The sequence below is a fragment of the Xyrauchen texanus genome, chromosome 1 (genome assembly GCF_025860055.1).
Source record: "Xyrauchen texanus isolate HMW12.3.18 chromosome 1, RBS_HiC_50CHRs, whole genome shotgun sequence".
In the NCBI taxonomy this organism is placed as follows: domain Eukaryota; kingdom Metazoa; phylum Chordata; class Actinopteri; order Cypriniformes; family Catostomidae; genus Xyrauchen; species Xyrauchen texanus.
In genome coordinates this window covers 32,043,322-32,061,623 of record NC_068276.1, presented here as the reverse complement: position 1 = coordinate 32,061,623, position 18,302 = coordinate 32,043,322, and the positions used below count along the sequence as shown (strand labels likewise).

The 18,302-nt window shown below is 37.4% G+C and overlaps 1 protein-coding gene across 1 annotated transcript; it reads right to left on the bottom strand.

Moving 5' to 3' along the window:
- Positions 1-7,294: 7,294 nt before the first annotated feature.
- LOC127633419 (V-type proton ATPase subunit d 1-like) lies at positions 7,295-14,570 on the bottom strand. Its single transcript, XM_052112537.1, has 8 exons — positions 14,350-14,570; positions 13,100-13,271; positions 10,734-10,912; positions 10,460-10,539; positions 9,510-9,587; positions 9,069-9,245; positions 8,800-8,877; positions 7,295-8,705 (listed from the first exon to the last, which is right to left on the bottom strand). The coding sequence occupies exons 1-8, from the start codon at positions 14,474-14,476 to the stop codon at positions 8,544-8,546; spliced, it is 1,053 nt and encodes a 350-aa protein (XP_051968497.1). The 5' UTR covers positions 14,477-14,570; the 3' UTR covers positions 7,295-8,543.
- Between the last annotated feature and the right edge of the window lie 3,732 nt (positions 14,571-18,302).

The following is an 18,302-nucleotide window of genomic DNA, read 5'->3' as shown; positions in this document are numbered from 1 at the left end:
AAATAATACCCTATAATGACAATGTGAAAGAAGTTTGTTTGAAATCTTTGCAAATTTATTAACGAAAAAAACACATGAACATAAGTATTCACAGCCTTTGAAATGACTAAAAATTGAGCTCAGGTGCATCCTGTTTCCACTGATCATCCTTGAGATGTTTCTACAACTTCATTGGAGTCCACCTGTGGTAAATTCAGTTGAATGGAAATGATTTGGAAAGGCTCACACCTGTATATATAAGGTCCAACAGTTATCAGTGCATATCCGAGACTGGATTGTATCGAGGCACAGACCTGAGGAAGGGTACAGAAAATTTTTTGCAGCATTTAATGTCCCAATGCGCACAGTGACCTCCATCCATAAATGGACGAAGTTTGGAACCACCAAGACTTCCTAGAGCTGGCCGCCCGACCAAACTGAGCGATCGGGGGAGAAGAGCCTTAGTCAGGGAGGTGACCAAGGACCCGATGGTCACTCTGACAGAGCTCCAGCATTTCTCTGTGGAGAGAGGAGAACCTTCCAGAAGAACAACCATCTCTGCAGCACTCCACCAATCAGGCCTGTATGGTAGAGTGGCCAGACGGAAGCCACTCCTCAGTAAAAGGCACTTGACAGCCCATCTTGAGTTTGCCAAAAGGCAATCTCAGACCATGAGAAACAAAATTCTCTGGTCTGATGAATCAAAGATTGATCTCTTTGGCCTGAATGGCAAGTGTCATGTCTGGAAACCAGGCACCGCTCATCACCTGGCCAATACCATCCCTACAGTGAAGCATGGTGGTGGCAGCATCATGCTGTGGGGATGTTTTTCAGCAGCAACTGGGAGACTAGTCAGGATCTAGGGAAAGATGAATGCAGCAATGTACAGAGATATCCTTGATGAAAACCTGCTCCAGAGCGCTCTGGACCCCAGATTGGGGCAAAGGTTCATTTTCCAACAGGACAATGACCACAAGTACACAGCCAAGATAACAAAGGAGTGGCTATGGGACAACTCTGTGAATGTCCTTGAGTGGCCCAGCCAGAGCCCAGACTTGAACCGGATTGAACATCTCTGGAGAGATCTGAAAATGGCTGTGCACTGACGCTCCCCATCCAACCTGATGGAGCTTGAGAGGTCCTGCAAAGAAGAATGGGAGAAACTGCCCAAAAAATAGGTGTGCCAAGCTTGTAGCATCATACACAAAAAGACTTAAGGCTGTAATTGGTGCCAAAGGTGCTTCAACAAAGTATTGAGCAAAGGCTGTTAATACTTATGTACATGTGATATATTTCGTTTTTTATTTTTTATAATTTTGCAAAGATTTCAAACAAACTTCTTTCACGTTGTCATTATGGGGTATTGTTTGTAGAATTTTGAGGAAAATTAGGAATTTAATCAATTTTGGAATAAGGCTGTAACAACAAAATGTGGAAAAAGTGAAGTGCTGTGAATAATTTCCGGATGCACTGTACATAAAAAGAGCTATAAATGTCTTGTAAGGGAATTCCAATTAAGTGCTCAGCTTCCAGCAGTAAACAGATTTTGGACACAGGCCTATCTAGCTGCCCTGTTTTTGTCTTATGTTGGACTGATCGAACAAATTCCCATCAACCAATAGCCACAAGGAGCTATAGGATCCATGATGGCAACAATGTCTCCCACAGTAAAGCTTCTTTGTGGGTTTATCCATTTCTTTCTCTCTTGTAGTAATGGTAAATATTCCCTTACCCATCTTTTCCAGAAAAGATTTGACAAGTATTGTACCTGTCTCCATCATTTCTTGATGTATATACATTTCCATCGAAAACTCCAGAAATAAATTGTGGTTTAGACTTTAGAAGAAGAATATGAGTAGGCATAAGTGCCTCAAGATCATTCACATCGTTAGAGGCTTTCATAATGGGATGGCATTAAGGATTGCTTATATCTCACATAGAAGAAATTGAAAGCTTTCACCATCCATAGATTGTTGTTGAATGTTTGAATACAACACATTTTTACAAGCTGAATAAGCATCTCCCAAATTCCACCAATATGAGACCCGGCAGGAGGGTTGAATATCCACTTAAGTCCTCTTTATGACAATGCATTCTGGATTTTGTTATGTCTAACCCAGCTACTGCTTCCATTAGCTCCCGCTCAGCTCAGACAAAATTTGTACCATTATCTGATCTGAACTGGGCAACATGACAACGCCGACACATAGTGGTGGTGTAGTGGTCTAAAGCACATAACTGGTAAACTGGTAATCAGAAGGTTGCTGGTTCGATCCCCACAGCCACCACCATTGTGTCCTTGAGCAAGGCACTTAACTCCAGGTTGCTCCTGGGGGATTGTCCCTGTAATAAGTGCACTGTAAGTCACTTTGGATAAAAGCGTCTGCCAAATGCATAAATGTAAATGTAAAAATAAACCGCCGAATGGCATTAATACAGAAGTCTGTATTTAAAATGTAAGCCATCTCAAGATGTGCAGCCCTGCTTGCCATGCAGGTGAAAATTACCCTGTAGAATTGAACTGTTCCTCAACCTCTCTTGATTTCAATGGGCCCAAGTCAACACCAACTTTTGTGAATGGTGGGAAATTAGGTAAAACTTTCTCTGCTGGCAAGTCAGACATTTTTTGCTCTCCGACCTTTCCATGAAGAAGACGACATGACACAATCAGAGATTATTTTCCGCCAAGTGGAATTAGCATTAGTTATCCAGTTACGCTGGAGAAATTACAACATATAATTTCTTCCTGCATGGCCCAGTTGCTGATGTACATGCTTCAAGATAAGTCAAGACAATATTATTGGACATCTTTCTTCCTCAGGCATGGTAGCCTTAGCAAGTCTCCCTCCTACTCTCAAAAAAACATTTTCCAGCACAGGATCAAGCCTAAAGATGTCACTTTTTTCTTGGCAGTAGCTCCTGATTTCAACGCAATAATCTCATCAGAAAATCTCTCTTGTTGATAATACTGAATAATAGCAGTTTCTGCTCTCACAAGATCATCAGCAATCAATGAGTTGCCATCCATTTTGGCCTTCATTCTTCTTGTTGCATGAAATCGATTTACTTAAGTGTCTAGAACTTCTTTTGCACAAGTAGATGCCTGTAAAGCCCTCCTCCGTTTCACAAGCTGCATAAGCATCTACTTAACCTTGAGAATCCACGCTACCGAGGTTTTAAGTCTTGCAAAATAGCTTAGAAACTGACAGGTAAGAGACTTTGAAACTTGATAGGCAAAGGAATGTGCAGTGCATTCCACTTTAAACTCTGGGTCATCTGGGTCATCAATTTTCTTCTTCCTTTAAAAGAAAATTAGGTCCCTTAAGCCATCTCTTACATGCTAAAAATTCTTCAGCACAAAGACCCCAAGATGTCTCATCAGCTGGATTCAAACTTGTCTTTATGTGCCTCAACATATGTTGAGTCTCTTATGACAGCCACTCTATTTGCTACGAAGGTGTAGAACCGCTTTGTGTCATTTTGGATATACTGTATATCAGTGCAGTCATGCGGTCTGTCCAGAACACTGAGGAGTCCAAATTAATCTTTAACTCCCTTTTTAGCATTCTATCAACTCATGCAGTGAGAACAGCAGTCGTAAATTCCAACCTCGGGATTGTCATCCGCTTTAATGGAGCAACTCTTGACTTTCCTAACATAAATGCAACTGCAGTCCTTTTTCCACTATTCACCCAACTCAAGTATGACACTGTCCCATAGCCATGCTCGCTGGCATCAGAGAAGTGGTGGAGCTGAGCATGTTCAGATGGTCCAAAGTCCTTGGGCTTTACACTCCGGTCTACTTTCATTTCTGCTATACAGTGCAAGTTAGCCAGTCATCTCGTCCATCGCTGAGAGAAGACCTGTGGAATCTTATCATCCCAGCCAGCATTGCACTTGCACATTTCTTGGAGCACCTGTTTTAAAGGCATAGTAAATGGTGATAGAAACCCCAAGGGGTCATATATGCAACTAACCACAGAAAACATGACACGTCTTGTGTGAGGATGCTCCTTTCTGGATAACCTATAGGTGAATGTATCCTTTTCAGTGAACCAGTGCAGACCAAGTACGCTTTCCATTGGCAGATCATCTTTATCCAAGTCAAGATTGCCTTTGATCTATGTTCCTCTGGAATGCTGGACATAATGACGTAACTATTATTCATCCATTTTGACAATTGAAATCCTCGCAGCAATGAGATTCTGAGCCATATGGAATGTTTCAGCTTCTGTAGGCAAAGATGTTAAACTTAACAGTTCTGAAGAATAGTATTCAAAACACAAGGGTTAAACTGGATGGTCTTGTACGATCCTCCTCAATGTATAGTTAGCACAGCTGGGTGAGGACACTGCCCCAAAAAGATTAACTTTCATCCTATATTCCATTGCATTCTGTGTAACATCACCACAAAGACACAACAAAAAACGCAGAAAGTCCACATGTTCCTGAGAAACCTTTACCTGATGAAACATGGCATGTATGTCAGCTATCAAAGCCACAGGCTCCTGTCTGAACCTCGTAAGAACTCCCAGCAGAGAGTTGGTGAGATAGGGAACCTGCAGCAGCTGACTATTTAAAGAGGTTCCTTTAAACACTGCATCACAATTGAACGCTACTCTTAGAGTTTTCTTTTTCAGATGATATACACTGTGGTGTGTACCAAACCTTACCATCTTCTCGTTTCAACTGGTGAGGTGGTACTACCTTTGCATATCCCTTGTCAATAACTTAAGACAGAAAAGATGTATACTCTTGCTGATATTCTTGATTTCATTTAAACTTCATTTGTAGACCCAGGACATGCTGTTCTGCAACAGTTTGGCAAGATGACATCAGGAGACTTAAAAGGTAAGTCTACACAATAATGGCCCTCTTCAAACTTGATTGTGGTTTCCATTATTTCTATGAACCGATGGTCATTTCTGGACATGGTAACATCATCATCTGACAGTTTCTCATTAAAATCATGATTATATCGAGCAATCAACAGATCATCCAGCCTGGCAACTGAGATCCTATTGGCAGTGACTACAAGACAGCCAGTCTTTCCTTTGTCACTATTACCACCTCTTAGTGGCCCATTCGTGACCCACCTCAATTGGGTCTTGACAGCATAGGGTCTCCCGCCTTGGCTGTTAAGTATTTCCCACGGTTCCATAAGATTTGATGCATTGGTACCAATCAAGACTATGCAGCACATCAGGTAAGCGATCCACACACCAATAGTAGTTAATTAAATATATATCTTACAAAGTTTAAAGCATGTTGATCTATGGTAAGAACCATATGTTCCCGCCACCTGTCCCTTCCTGATACAACCCATGGGATGTTTAATTATCATGTGATGTTAACAAGTGACCACACCTACACCACTGGTGCACACCGCCATCTAGTGGTTTGAACAAGCATTACATTTGGCTCCTACAGTGTGTATATATTCAGCAGTGTGCTGTGTTTTTACAGTACAATTGTAGTTAAAGATTTACAGTACTCTTGTTAATTTACAGTCTTACTAGCAAGCAAAATTGCCAGTAATTTCGTTATTTTTTACAGTGTATCAATATCAACATTATTTCAGTATTTAATTAGAGATTACCAAAAATACCAAAACTTCCTAGTCTTCCACTCGGTGGAATGGCTCCCAGGCATTGGGAACACAGAGTGGTAATCCCAGAAACACAAGAACCCCATTTCTCAGTATCAGCAAATAACCATATAGCCATCTCTCCATGTCATCCTTACCTCATTCCCTCACCACTAATTAAGGCGACATGTTCTCCGGGGGGTTGGAGGGGGCATCATCCAGCTGAATTGTAGGAAATCTGAATCCAATTTGAGAATAGTTACCGTAATCTTAAAGGCACTGTAACAGAAATGAAATGCCCACAATGTGCCAGAGGAAATAATATGTAGTCCCTGGGCACTTTAATAGTACTTTAAAAATTGCATTAACATTGTACCCTTTGCTTTGTGAATACTCGAAGATACATTATGAACCATGTTCCGTGACGTGTGATTACTGATTTTGACATGGATAATTTGAGTGAAGATTGACATACAACTCTAAGAACACTGTTGTAGGTTATTTGTTTTGTTAGTCCAGACAGTGCAACATGAATAATTAATATCCAAAAGGCATTCAATCTGCAAACTTACATGTATTTGCAAAATGCTATGGGAATCAGGAGCCATTCTGTTAAAAATGTCTTGGTAACACTTTACAAAGGACTAACTAACATTAACTAGCAATACTTTTACAGCACTCATTGATCTTGGTTAATGTGTGTGTGTATATATATATATATATATATATTTTATGTTAACATTAGTTAATCTATCTAGATTATCAAATAACATCTAGTTGAATCTAATCATCTAATCTTAATGCATTATGAACAAAAAAAAAAAAAAAACAATGATCAACTGTATTTTTATGAATTAACTAAGTTTAATATATGCTGTTGAAAATAGTTAATGATACTTAATGCATTTACTAATGTTAACAAATAGAACCGTACAAAGTAACTATTTACTAATATCTTCAACAACCATTGCTGTGCTTTAAGACTGCTTTGCATATTTATAAATCTAATTAGAGGAATAGTTTGGGAGCTAGGATTTACGCATTTCCAAGAGTACTATATTGATCTTTGCAGCAATAACAGGGTGAACACAGTTTAACCTCATTGTGCTTTCCTTTTGGCATCAAACAGATGACTGCTGAGATAATGTGCATTCAGTATGGTCAGGACAGTGCATGCAACTTTCCATCTTCCTATCAGCATAGGTCCACAGCACTGCAGCGCTAAAAGGCTGTGATTGTTCGCAGCAATTAAGAGGCTTTAATGAGGCCTGAATCTTAATGCTTCTAGCGCATAGAAAGAGCGCAGATGGGGGTCACACGGAAGTGATCCCAAATAAAAAAATATTTATCCGTACAGAAATATGCAACTCTGTGTACTGCGTGGGTGTTTTAGGACACCACTAAGCCCTGAGACCATTTCTTATCTACTGTTTGAAAACATTAGATAACCAACCATTCAACATGTTCAAACTGAGCCAGGTATTTAAAAAAAGACTAATCTCTTTCAGTAATTCGCTGGCAAAGTGCACGTGTTTACAGTAAGTATAGCTTAGCTTTTGGCTGAGTACAGAAAGTAACAGCGTTAATGTAAACACAGCATCATTGGAGACCTCACGTTGGTTTTTGGCACACCAGTCTTCCTGCCAACTAGCACGCCACATTCTCAAACTGAGTCACCTCAACACAATGGCACATTTCATACCATAACTAAAAAGGTTTTTAATAAACATAAAAAAAAAAAAAACTCTGAGTAAGATACAGTAATTACATTTTAGCTAGTATCTATGTGTTTAACTGCACACCTGACAAAATTAAAATGTGAATGTAAATTCTAAAGCCCTTGCTGGAACAAACAAGTCTGACGTTTATGCAAAACCAGTCAAGTGCAAGTCAAACTGCAACGGCACATATTGATAAGGGATGGCTGGGGTTGTTACACCATCTGGTGGTAAACTAATGCAACCATAGTCAATCTGAGTAGATTCAGAGTAAATTGTGCAGTTTTACAACATGCAATAATGACTGGTTTTTGTTAATCAGCACGTTAAAGGCAGTAAAAAAATAGTGCAGAATTACTGTGTGTACATATATATTATATTTCATTGATATCCCTTAAAACACACAATATTGTTACAACAGTACAAGCAGTTTTACATTGCAAGACAGCTAGAGCAAGTTCAATCATAAAATTTAATTTACGCCATAAATTAAATCAGCACAAATTTTTGCATTAATTTACAAATGGGAAGCACACAAGTCTCATTTTAACAAACAAGCAGAATAAATAATCTATACATACAAAATAATATATTTTTTCCCCACATAAAGCCCCAGTTATCCTCTTTTGAAAGGTTAATCCCATTGTCTAGATTATCAATTATTCTCTAACTCACAATCAGATGTAGATAATGGACCTTCTAAAAGGACTGAGATTAGTGAGTTTGTAATCTGGAAGTGTACATTACTTGAAAAGAAATATGTAAAAAAAAAAAAAAAAACATAAATGAAACACATACAACAAAAATAATGATGAATATATTATTTCCTCAGCCTTACACGTACACTGGAAGAGTATATCACAATAAGATCTTAGACTAAAAACATAAATCTCCTTTACAAGCTTTTACCACCGAATGAGACTATTTTCCCTTGCAATGGGATGTCAGGTGTCATCTCGGGTATTGTGATTCATTACATCACAAAGGAACGATGCATTTCTACATTGAAACAAGTATGGGGGGGGGGGTAAATCTGCTATGATTTGGTAGCTTGGAGCACTGCATTATACTCGGACGTAACATTTCGTCAGACAAAAATTTTAAAGATTCTTTACCGGAAAAAGAGAATCACAATGAAAGAAAACAGTGGTGTAGTGCAAGGACAAGGTATGAGACAGAAACATTATGTTTACAAACCTCAAACAGCACAGTTAACACATGCCATGTGGATCACTATTCAAGAGTCATGTTATGTACCATTAGAATATGGGGATGTAGTTGTCAATTTTAGCCCGATGCCTTTGGGCGATGCACTCTGCAATCCACACAATGTTCCGGCACTCTTGTTCCTTCAACTTGACGTATGCATAGAACACACTGAAATGAAACTGGTTCAGGAAGGCCAGCTTATTAAGCTTCACCTGCAAACACATTACCAATGTTATCATATCAGCAGAGTATTTTAAAGGAGCCAAATCTTGCTAACATAAAAAAATCTCTCTGAATTTCACTCACCTCATGCTCGAAAAAGCGATCCTCAAGTGTTTTGTCTCCTGGGTTACTGCCAGCACCCTCAAAGAGAAGCTTGTATTCCTGAAGCAACATGCACTCAACATCAATATTCAAATAATTGTTTGGCCAAAAATACTTAAGGTACAAGCTATGTGCACTTCATATAAAATATGGCTCTTAGTACAGCTAAGCATATTAGATAGGACATCATCTACATTACAAACATTATGAAATGTTAGTGTTAACCTCTTCAGGTCAACATCAATACTTACAGGGTAGTAGTCGGCCACAGCTTTGACCTGCTCATAATCATCGGCACGAGCCAGTTGTGCCAGACCCTCTGGGTAGAGCTTGCCACAGTGAGGGAAAAGTTTGGCTCTGTCTTCTTTGGAGAGCTCCGTACCAAAGGAGTTAATGGTAATAATGAAAGCCCTTCTGTCTGCCTCAAACTTATATAAAATCAAGGGGATATTTCTCAGAATACCAGACAGTCTCAATAAAAAAAACATTATTTAAATAAGTATTCTTTTAGGCATATCTTTTTTTATGCTGTTGACATCAATGAAAACAGATCAGACACTAGTGTGTGATGCTGAAACCATTGTTTGGCTTTCATCAAAATGTCATATTTGCCTTGACAACAATTCACATTAACAATTCACATAATTACTAATCACCAAAACACTACAACTAAATAATCTGTATTTACACACCTCCAGAATTGGGCACATAGTATCAGCAGTTGTTCCACCCAATGAGGAGCAGAATTTATAGAAGGCCTCCAAATAAGCCTGATATAGAAAGCAAACACAACAGGTCAACCCCTACTCATGGTTTCTTGGTTATGGACCCTTTTCACATATCTGGGTTTGCAGATTGGAAGTAGAATCATAGTTATGTAAACGTGAATGGCAATGAATGCAAGACCACAACTAATTACATTTTTGCTTGAATTCAGACACTGACGTATTCACCAGGCATTGGAGACAATTTTGGGCAATATACTGCCAGCGAGTGTACATCAGCTGTACACTCAAAATCAGAGTGCATTGTGGGCAAAAATTATATTTCATATTATTAAAGCTGTATATGTATTAATTTTATTAAGCACCATTTGATCATAACATTTCATTAAAACATTTAACATGACATAAAAAAAATGTTTAAAGGAAAATGCCGAATTTGACCTTAAGCAGTTATTTTAATCAAGTAATTTTCAGTGTAATTTCATAAAAAATCTGAGGCTTTTTATTTGTTGGCCAAGTATCGATACTGAGGTACCAGGGCTGGTATCGTACCAAAGCCAAAATGTTGGTTTCGGAACCTTATTGGACACCAAAAAAAGTGTCCTATAAGAAGATAGGGGGTGATTTCATACACAGCTATATTAAAGTGTTGAATCAGAGGGCTGAGATTGTTTGCTGAAATTAAGAGTTTTTAACGAAGCCTGAATCTTCATGTTTTAGCACATAGAAAGAGGGGGTCATACGGGAGTGATTCAAAATCCAAACATGTTTACGGAAATATACTATAAAGCTCTATACCTGAGATGAACGATTTCCCCTTTAAGCACATACAAAACATCAGGTTTCTTTACTTATTTAAATTATGCATTTTTGTCAGGAGAAAATTCTCACACAAGACTTAACATGAAAGGACTGACCTTGTAAAGGGTGTTCCTTATTATTTCAATGTTCATCTCATCCAAATCCTGCTCAGAGATGCAGTCCTGAAAGAAAGCAGCTGAAATAAAAACAGGTTGCTATTAAATGTAATGCAGGGATGTGCACATCAGTATAATAAATACAAAACGTTTATGTGTTGTCAAATGTCACATTTTCAAATTGCCAGGTTTTCAAATCACTGACTTTCATCTGATGGCATGAAGTGCACGTGATTTGTGTGTTTGACTAATTGTGTGTTTGAATAATTCTTACCAAGTGGTGTATCCACTAGGATGGCATTGTAGAGTTCTGCTGGAGTCTGGGCAATGTTCACCGCCTCCATTTGTTCAAAGCTGCCGAGAGGGTGGCACTTGGGTACCAGCTCTGAGATGGCCCGCTGATGTAGAGTTCCAGTGATCAGCAGAATGACATTATCAATCATGTAGCTGTACCTGCAAAAGCAGAAAAACAGAAAAGAGCTTCTCTAAGAAGCTGATATCCAAGTTCTTTAATGTGTCTTGACCATGCGCCACATCTTAACCAATTTTCGTGACATTGCTAATTCTAATGGCAATTTTCATGCCAGCGCAAAGTGGCGTGTGTGGGAGTGTTTGCGCATTTGTGGGTGCATGTGCGCAATCTGTGGGTGTATCATATGTTAATGAAGTGCCGCAAAGCGCAATTTGTTATTTTCCTGAGAAATAGCTTGTTGCGGTAAGATGTTTGAAAACCACATGTGTTTAAAAGTTTCAAACTCAGCTCCTACATTTGCAGTTTGGAGCTTCCACCAGCAGGTGGTAATAAAGTAAATGTCCAAACTCTGAAAATATAGTGGAACATCAAATTATGTCCCTGACAATAAAAGTTGTAGATGTTTTATATACAACAATCAATTATTATTATGATGTTTAAATTTACAATTGTATTTATGGTTTAATTTGTAGGTCTAAATGTATTTTTTCACCTGTTGTCGTAGTGTGATTTTTAAGTCACTGCAAAATGGGCCGGTGGAAGAAGTTGGAAAGAGTAAAATGTTTGGAATTGGAAGGCTATAATTTTTTTGACCACTTCATTATTTTGATTATATTTTCATGTCGTTTGAAGTGTAATTTCAATTAAGAAATATTTGTCATTAAATTTTTTAGTTTCAATAAATGTATTAACATTTTTTTTTTATCAAAATCGAACGGTACCATCACTGTTAATACTAGCCATGATTTGTGTCAGTGGATGAAAATTATTTATTTAATATTTAAATTCTCTGTAATTTAACGCAGTATACATCCAAAATCTGAGGAGAATCACATTTCCCATGCGTATAAAGGGAGCGTGCCGCTGTCATAGAAATGTGCCCGACAATCATCAAGGACGCATTAAATGCAAAAATTAACGTAATTTTCAATTCTTCTATTTCATTGCATACAGTGCATTTACACTACTAATTTCTTATGAATGTGCTGTCTTGGTTTATATTGCTGGTGCTTGAGGGAATGAACAATAGGCTATAATAGGATGCAGACGGTGGAAGAATAACTGGAGAAAACCTCAGAATCAAACTGCACTTAATCCAGCGCATTTGCACATAGCGTATATGATTTCACCAAACCTACTTGCGCCTAGACTTACCAAATGCTTACACAAAAATACAAAAATGTCATGGCCATGCCCACTGAATTCATGCTTAGAACTTATGGCATAGCGCTGCACTTAACGCTTGTGCTCTTAAAAAAGGTCCCTAAATTATTTCTAAAAACCTAGTCATTATCAATATCAAAAATATGGCCATCAAAAACAAGCACAAATCTTAATTGGTCTCTTGAACACAATAGGGTGATTCTCAAGAAACCTGTCAAGGAAATGTCATAGTCATATTTAACCTCAAATCTATAAAACAAAATAAGAAAGATTTTGAAGGATTTTATGAATTGACACAATTCTGAGGATACCTACCTGACATTTACAGTAAATAAAGGTGCTGTTGTACAATATTTATATATATTTTTTATTAAAATCAATAATGAAATAATGAAAGACAGTACCAAGGGAGTGGTACAATGATGGGTAAATGTTTAAAAATTGTAACTATATTTTTTCACATTTTGGCAATAAAAATATCATTATGACTTTTTCTTTTTGCATTAAGTTAATGAGAATTGGGGGTAAAATGTCCATCATGGTTTCATGACAATCACCAAATAAATCTGGAGCTGAGTAATATACGTCACACCACACATGCTGTGAACCAGAGCTGATGCTGTGCATAATATTTTTCCTGTTGAAATACTTTCTCTTACACCAGCTTAAGATGCACAGACAACTATAAGTGATTTATTCATAGGTTGATTTCCACGAAAAGTGTTAACACTGTGGCTCTATTGCACATTCAACATTGCTCTGTTTGTTTTGAGAGGCCCGTCCAGCCTGACACTGCAACATTGGCTTAACCAATTGCATGAGTTTTAGGCAGGAATATCTGTTTGTTCAACCAATAGAGGATGGATGGTGTATTCAGAAATCTGTTTGAAAAGAATATATATTTTTGCAAATCTGTATATTGTCACTAGTGGCACCAAAATTACACATTTCAGTTTCAAGAAAAAAGCAACAGGGTTGAAGTAGTGTTATTTGACAACACTCACGTGATGAAATCCATGAAGCTGGCCAGAGGCTCATAAGACTGGTTCCTCATATGGCAGAACTCTACCACCATCTTTTCTTTCAGTTTGTCATCAATGACGGAGACGGTGAGTGGGGAGGCTTCATTGGCCAGAAAGCTTCCATAGTCAGTGCTCTGCAAGTGAAGCTTCAGGTCTAAGGAGAAATTAAAGCAAATTCGATAATATCCCTTTATTGATTTAAATAAATGCTGATATGGCATACAACAAAAGATTGAGTTCTGGCAGGGATTACTATATTCTTCTCGGAAGTCTTTTACACCATTTCCAGTTCCTTAAAATACAGCAAAACAAATTCCATGCGAGTCACAACTATAACAAGCCATCACTTCCTAAAGGGAGATACAAACCTAGCGCTCATTCCTTCCATGTTTAAATATTTTTGAATTTATCTGAATTATTTGAATGATCTCGAATTGACGTGTGTCGTTGTAAAATGTGAAAAATAATGCAGCACAAGCTGAATGCGATTCTGCACATCCTACAGTACTGACGTCATGAGACATCACATGACAAGCAGCAGCGGCTCGCGCACCATCAGCGATTCACCGCCTGCATTTACCGTCAAAAACATTCACTAAATACCTCGATCACTGAGATTAACGATTCACCAACTACGGCTGGTCGGTCTTAACGTTTTAAAAACGTAGAAAATCATGTTTTAATCAGAACCGACGATGTCCTAACCGACGCGTCAGTCCGTAAGGTTAAATAGTGGCATTTTAAATATAAGCATGAGTAGTGTATGGCATGTTTGATATAAAGCTGTGATCTGGACAATTCTTCGTTTGTGTAATATAATGTAAAACAGTACATGATATCAGTGAACAGACCAGAATGTCTAGATACATTGACGTTGGGGCTGAAAGAATCACTGTTAGTTAACATTCATATTTAAAGGCCATTCAACTAAATACAACAATGATCACCGGCATTTGTTTTCTTCTTCATGTCAGGAAAGAGCAACATGAGGAATGCAAGAGATGCTGAAGAGGATTTAAACACTGAAGGTATCTGAGCTGGCTAAAGATTCAGGCTAGCTGACAGTAGCTGTGCTTCTATAGATATATATGTACATGTGGTGTTTGATGAGCAAATATGGTACTGTGTCGATAAATGACGACAATATATCCATAAACACACACAACTGTATGTGGAAATGTCAAAGTAAACGGACACAGGTGAGCCAGGAGCAACACAAACATTCGACTCACCTTCCAATGTTTCACATTGAACGAGGTTCAAATAATCCGCCTGAGATAAAATACCGGCCTTAAAACCTCTCACCAGCCCCTCCAGATAACCATTATCCACATTAAAATATAATTCAGAGAAAGGCATTGTGAGAAAATCAGACTACAGGGATGCTAGTTAAAGAGAGAGGGATTTATCCTTCTAATGCTGTCAGTGCGGAGGGTTGCTGAGTATACCCGGATGTACATACATACACACACTCACTCACTCATGTGACCGAACATCTGACCATCAGAGCTTACACACTGATCTCAGACCAGCCCCACACGATACTGAAGAAATATGAGAAGCAATTTAAATGAATGTACGAATGATAATGTAATGTTTTCAGAAACTGTGTGTGTGTGTGTGTGTGTGTGTGTGTGTGTGTGTGCGTGCGTGCGTGCGTGCGTGCGTGTGTGTGTGAGCGTGTATTTATCACTTTGTGGGGACCAAATGTCCCCATAAGGATAGTAAAACCCGAAATTTTTGACCTTGTGGGGACATTTTGTCGGTCCCCATGAGGAAAACAGCTTATAAATCATACAAAATTATGTTTTTTGAAAATGTAAAAATGCAGAAAGTTTTCTGTGAGGGTTAGGTTTAGGGGTAGGGTTAGGTTTAGGGGATAGAATATAAAGTTTGTACAGTATAAAAACCATTATGTCAATGGAAAGTCCCCATAAAACATGGAAACACTACGTGTGTGTGTGTGTGTGTGTGTGTGTGTGTGTGTGTGTGTGTGTGTGTGTGTGTGTGTGTGTGTGTGTGTGTGTGTGTAATGCATTACTTAGTAATTAATTACTTTAATTAAATTTCTTTTTAATTGAAAAGTTAATGTAAGCGATAACTCTTTATTTTTCATTAATGTAATTACAGTTCTGATGTTATTGTGTTAAATACTGTATAGAATATAGAACAATTCTATATAAAACAATAGTGAATTTAAAATAGAAATATAATGTAAAATGTTTTCTAATTGAATGCAGCCCCTTAGTAACAAGTAATGCAATTACTTTATTTGTGTACTATAAATCTACACTTTCGTTAGCCTGACCAGTAGGTGGATGCTTGAAGATTGGGAATAACCAAAAAACAAAAGAAGAAGAATGTGAAAATTTTGATTTATAGTGTAAAAAAAAAGGATTGCAATATTAATCTGTCTCTCGCCCACACTCAACATGTCGCTTCTTAAAACCTGGCCTTAACCACTGTAGTCGTATGGATTACTTTTGTTTCCTTTACGTGCTTTTTGAGCTTCAAAGTTCTGGCCGCCATTTATTTGCCTAGTGAGGACCAACAGAGCTGAGATGGAATGAGAGTGAGTATGATTAAATATTTTTTATTACATCCCTTTAAAGGTGCACTCAGAGATTTTTATTATTATTTATTTTATTTTATTTGCCAATTGCTAAACTTTTAAACTGAATAAATAGTAATATTAGATATATTGTTAAATGATGCACACTCACATGAGATGAAGACACTATGCATATCAGTCTGAGAAAAAGCTGCTTTATTCTTCATATGGTGCACATTCATGGGCTCCACCATGATAAATATGAAATGCACCACTAGAGCCAATCATACGTATGTACAAAAAAGTGTTTAACATTTTAGAGAAAATTAACCTATGAATGGGTTGTCTCTGCATATTAGGCTGGGTTAGGAGAAATTATATTTACTCAGACCAAAAGTGACACACTTCAGCTTTAAGGTCACATGAGCAGCCGGATATTACTTGCTTTACCTCAGTAACACCCCGTCATTGAACGCTTTAATTATAGTTGTTAAATAATATATTAATAATGGCTGTCGACAAATAGCAAATTTTTACAATGAAATCTATGTAGATCTCAGCCAAAAATTAAGTGGAGAAAAGTACGTTGCTCCATTTATTAAGGGGCACTGGTTTCTGAAAGGCTGCAGCCTTGTTGTGTATTCATTGAGAACTCAGACCAGCTTCTGATGTCATGGTAAAGTTCACTGGACACTCTTCTTGCCATAAACAACCTATAAGATAAATGGAAAGGCTTGTTTGGTGTTCACCAGGGAAAGGTATGTTATTTTCACATGAAACTTAAATAGATTTCTGTGAACTCTCTTTAAGAAGAAACACTCAGTCCATTATTTGTTCAAATATGTCGATTATGTGTTTCAAAGAGCAGGATGTGAACTGAAATCATCTTAATTAGGCAGGAAAAAGAGTATCATGGGATAAAATAAAAGCAGGAACCAGTTGATGAGAAATCATCCAATGACAGTTAAACATTACACACACTCACTCACACACACTTATACTTAGATATTATGCTCCCCATGCATCCGTGTCTACTACATCTTCATGTATCAGGCTTTAGGAAGCAGCAATGTAGCAACCTTTGTAGCAATCTTAATAATGACACTAAAACACATTCTGGTTGCCATTCATAACCATGTCAGTTTGTCATACCAAGCAAATTAATATAACCATACAGAGATATATAGGCTACTGAATTCATAGCCATAAACCATGTTTCCCCACAGCCCACACACACACACAATTCACTCAACGTACCGTCAATTTTTTTATGTGGCTGTATGGAAAATCCTAAGAAAGATATGCCTGCCTATGCTCTAGACTACACTACTGTTCTAAACCTCTTGCCCTAAATATTACACTTCTGCAATGAGCTCAGCCCAAACTGTTTAGCGTACATTGCGTTCAGCATTTGGTGTGCTAGCTATTATTTAATTATTTTTTTAAACGTTATACTTAAAAAATAAATAAATAAATAAAACTGGTGCACTCACAGTTTTTTATGTTCTGCTTTAACTTATAACGACTTATATTGGCGTAGATGCAGCATCATCCAAATGCAATACTTTTATGGTTACTGTTGCCATTGCAGAAAAACCCTGTTCACAGGAAGCCATGATTCACTGGTGTGAGTCTGATTCACATCAGAGTGAAAGTGTCTGATACGGGGATTATTGAGATAAAAATGAATTGTATTTGTCTGATTATGTGATCTTATGGTGGCCCAATAAGAAACCCCAGCTCCATGTAGAGTAAAATAGCTTTTTATAGGCTACAGATGTGACTGGATTCTACATCTCTTGCGATTATAGATTATTTTAACCATATTTTTCAAAAATACTTCTATCCATGTGCATTGAAATTCCCATTGACTTACATTGATAGAACGTTCGTCATTTAAAATGGAACTAAAAGCGACAGTGTTATCGTAATATATGTTTACTGAACTGTGACAGATTGTCTTAGATCTGTAAGTTTGTGTGTGCAGCCTATTAAAAACATTTAGTGTATGCAGAACCAAAGCAAAAAATCTGGAATAAAGTTTAACTTTAACACTGTTTTTTGCTGCCCTCCAACAACTGCCATTTTGATATATGGTCTGCAGGGTGGGGGAGTAACGGAATACATGTGACGGGATTACATATTTAAAATACATATTCCAATGTATTCCACTACAGTTACAATTTAAATAATTAGTCATTAGAATACAGTTACATTAAAAAAGTATTTTGATTTCTGAAGAGATTACTTTGCATTTTATTGTCATTTGTTTCATTTAATATTAGTTCTTTCAGATGGAAACATTTATACATATAAATCAGGGGTGTCAAACTCAGTTTAAACTCTGCTGGACTCTGACGTTGAGTTTTACACCCCTGACATAAAATTATGCGATCCAAAGTGCATTTGAACAGCAGTGAAACATTTTCTTATGATGTGTTACATTCATACGAGCAGACAGAGAAGTAAGTTTGGAGCAGAAGAAATAGAAATAAACCAGACACGATCATATATTTTTGTTAAGAAAATTCACGTTGGACAATTAATTTTTTCTAGTAAAACCTTTTGATATTAGGGCAAAAATCATATTCTTGATCATAATTTTTGTATTGTTTTCAAGTAAAAATATCTAAA

What these genes read in the sequence shown, in the direction of transcription:
- LOC127633419 (XM_052112537.1), bottom strand. Translation starts at nt 14,476, where the DNA reads ATGCCTTTCTCTGAATTATATTTTAATGTGGATAATGGTTATCTGGAG. An exon ending in TAAGGAACACCCTTTACAAG is followed by an intron (nt 9,588 to 10,459) that starts GTCAGTCCTTTC and finishes TTTCTATATCAG; the next exon opens with GCTTATTTGGAGGCCTTCTA. An exon ending in ATCGCTTTTTCGAGCATGAG is followed by an intron (nt 8,706 to 8,799) that starts GTGAGTGAAATT and finishes ATGTGTTTGCAG; the next exon opens with GTGAAGCTTAATAAGCTGGC.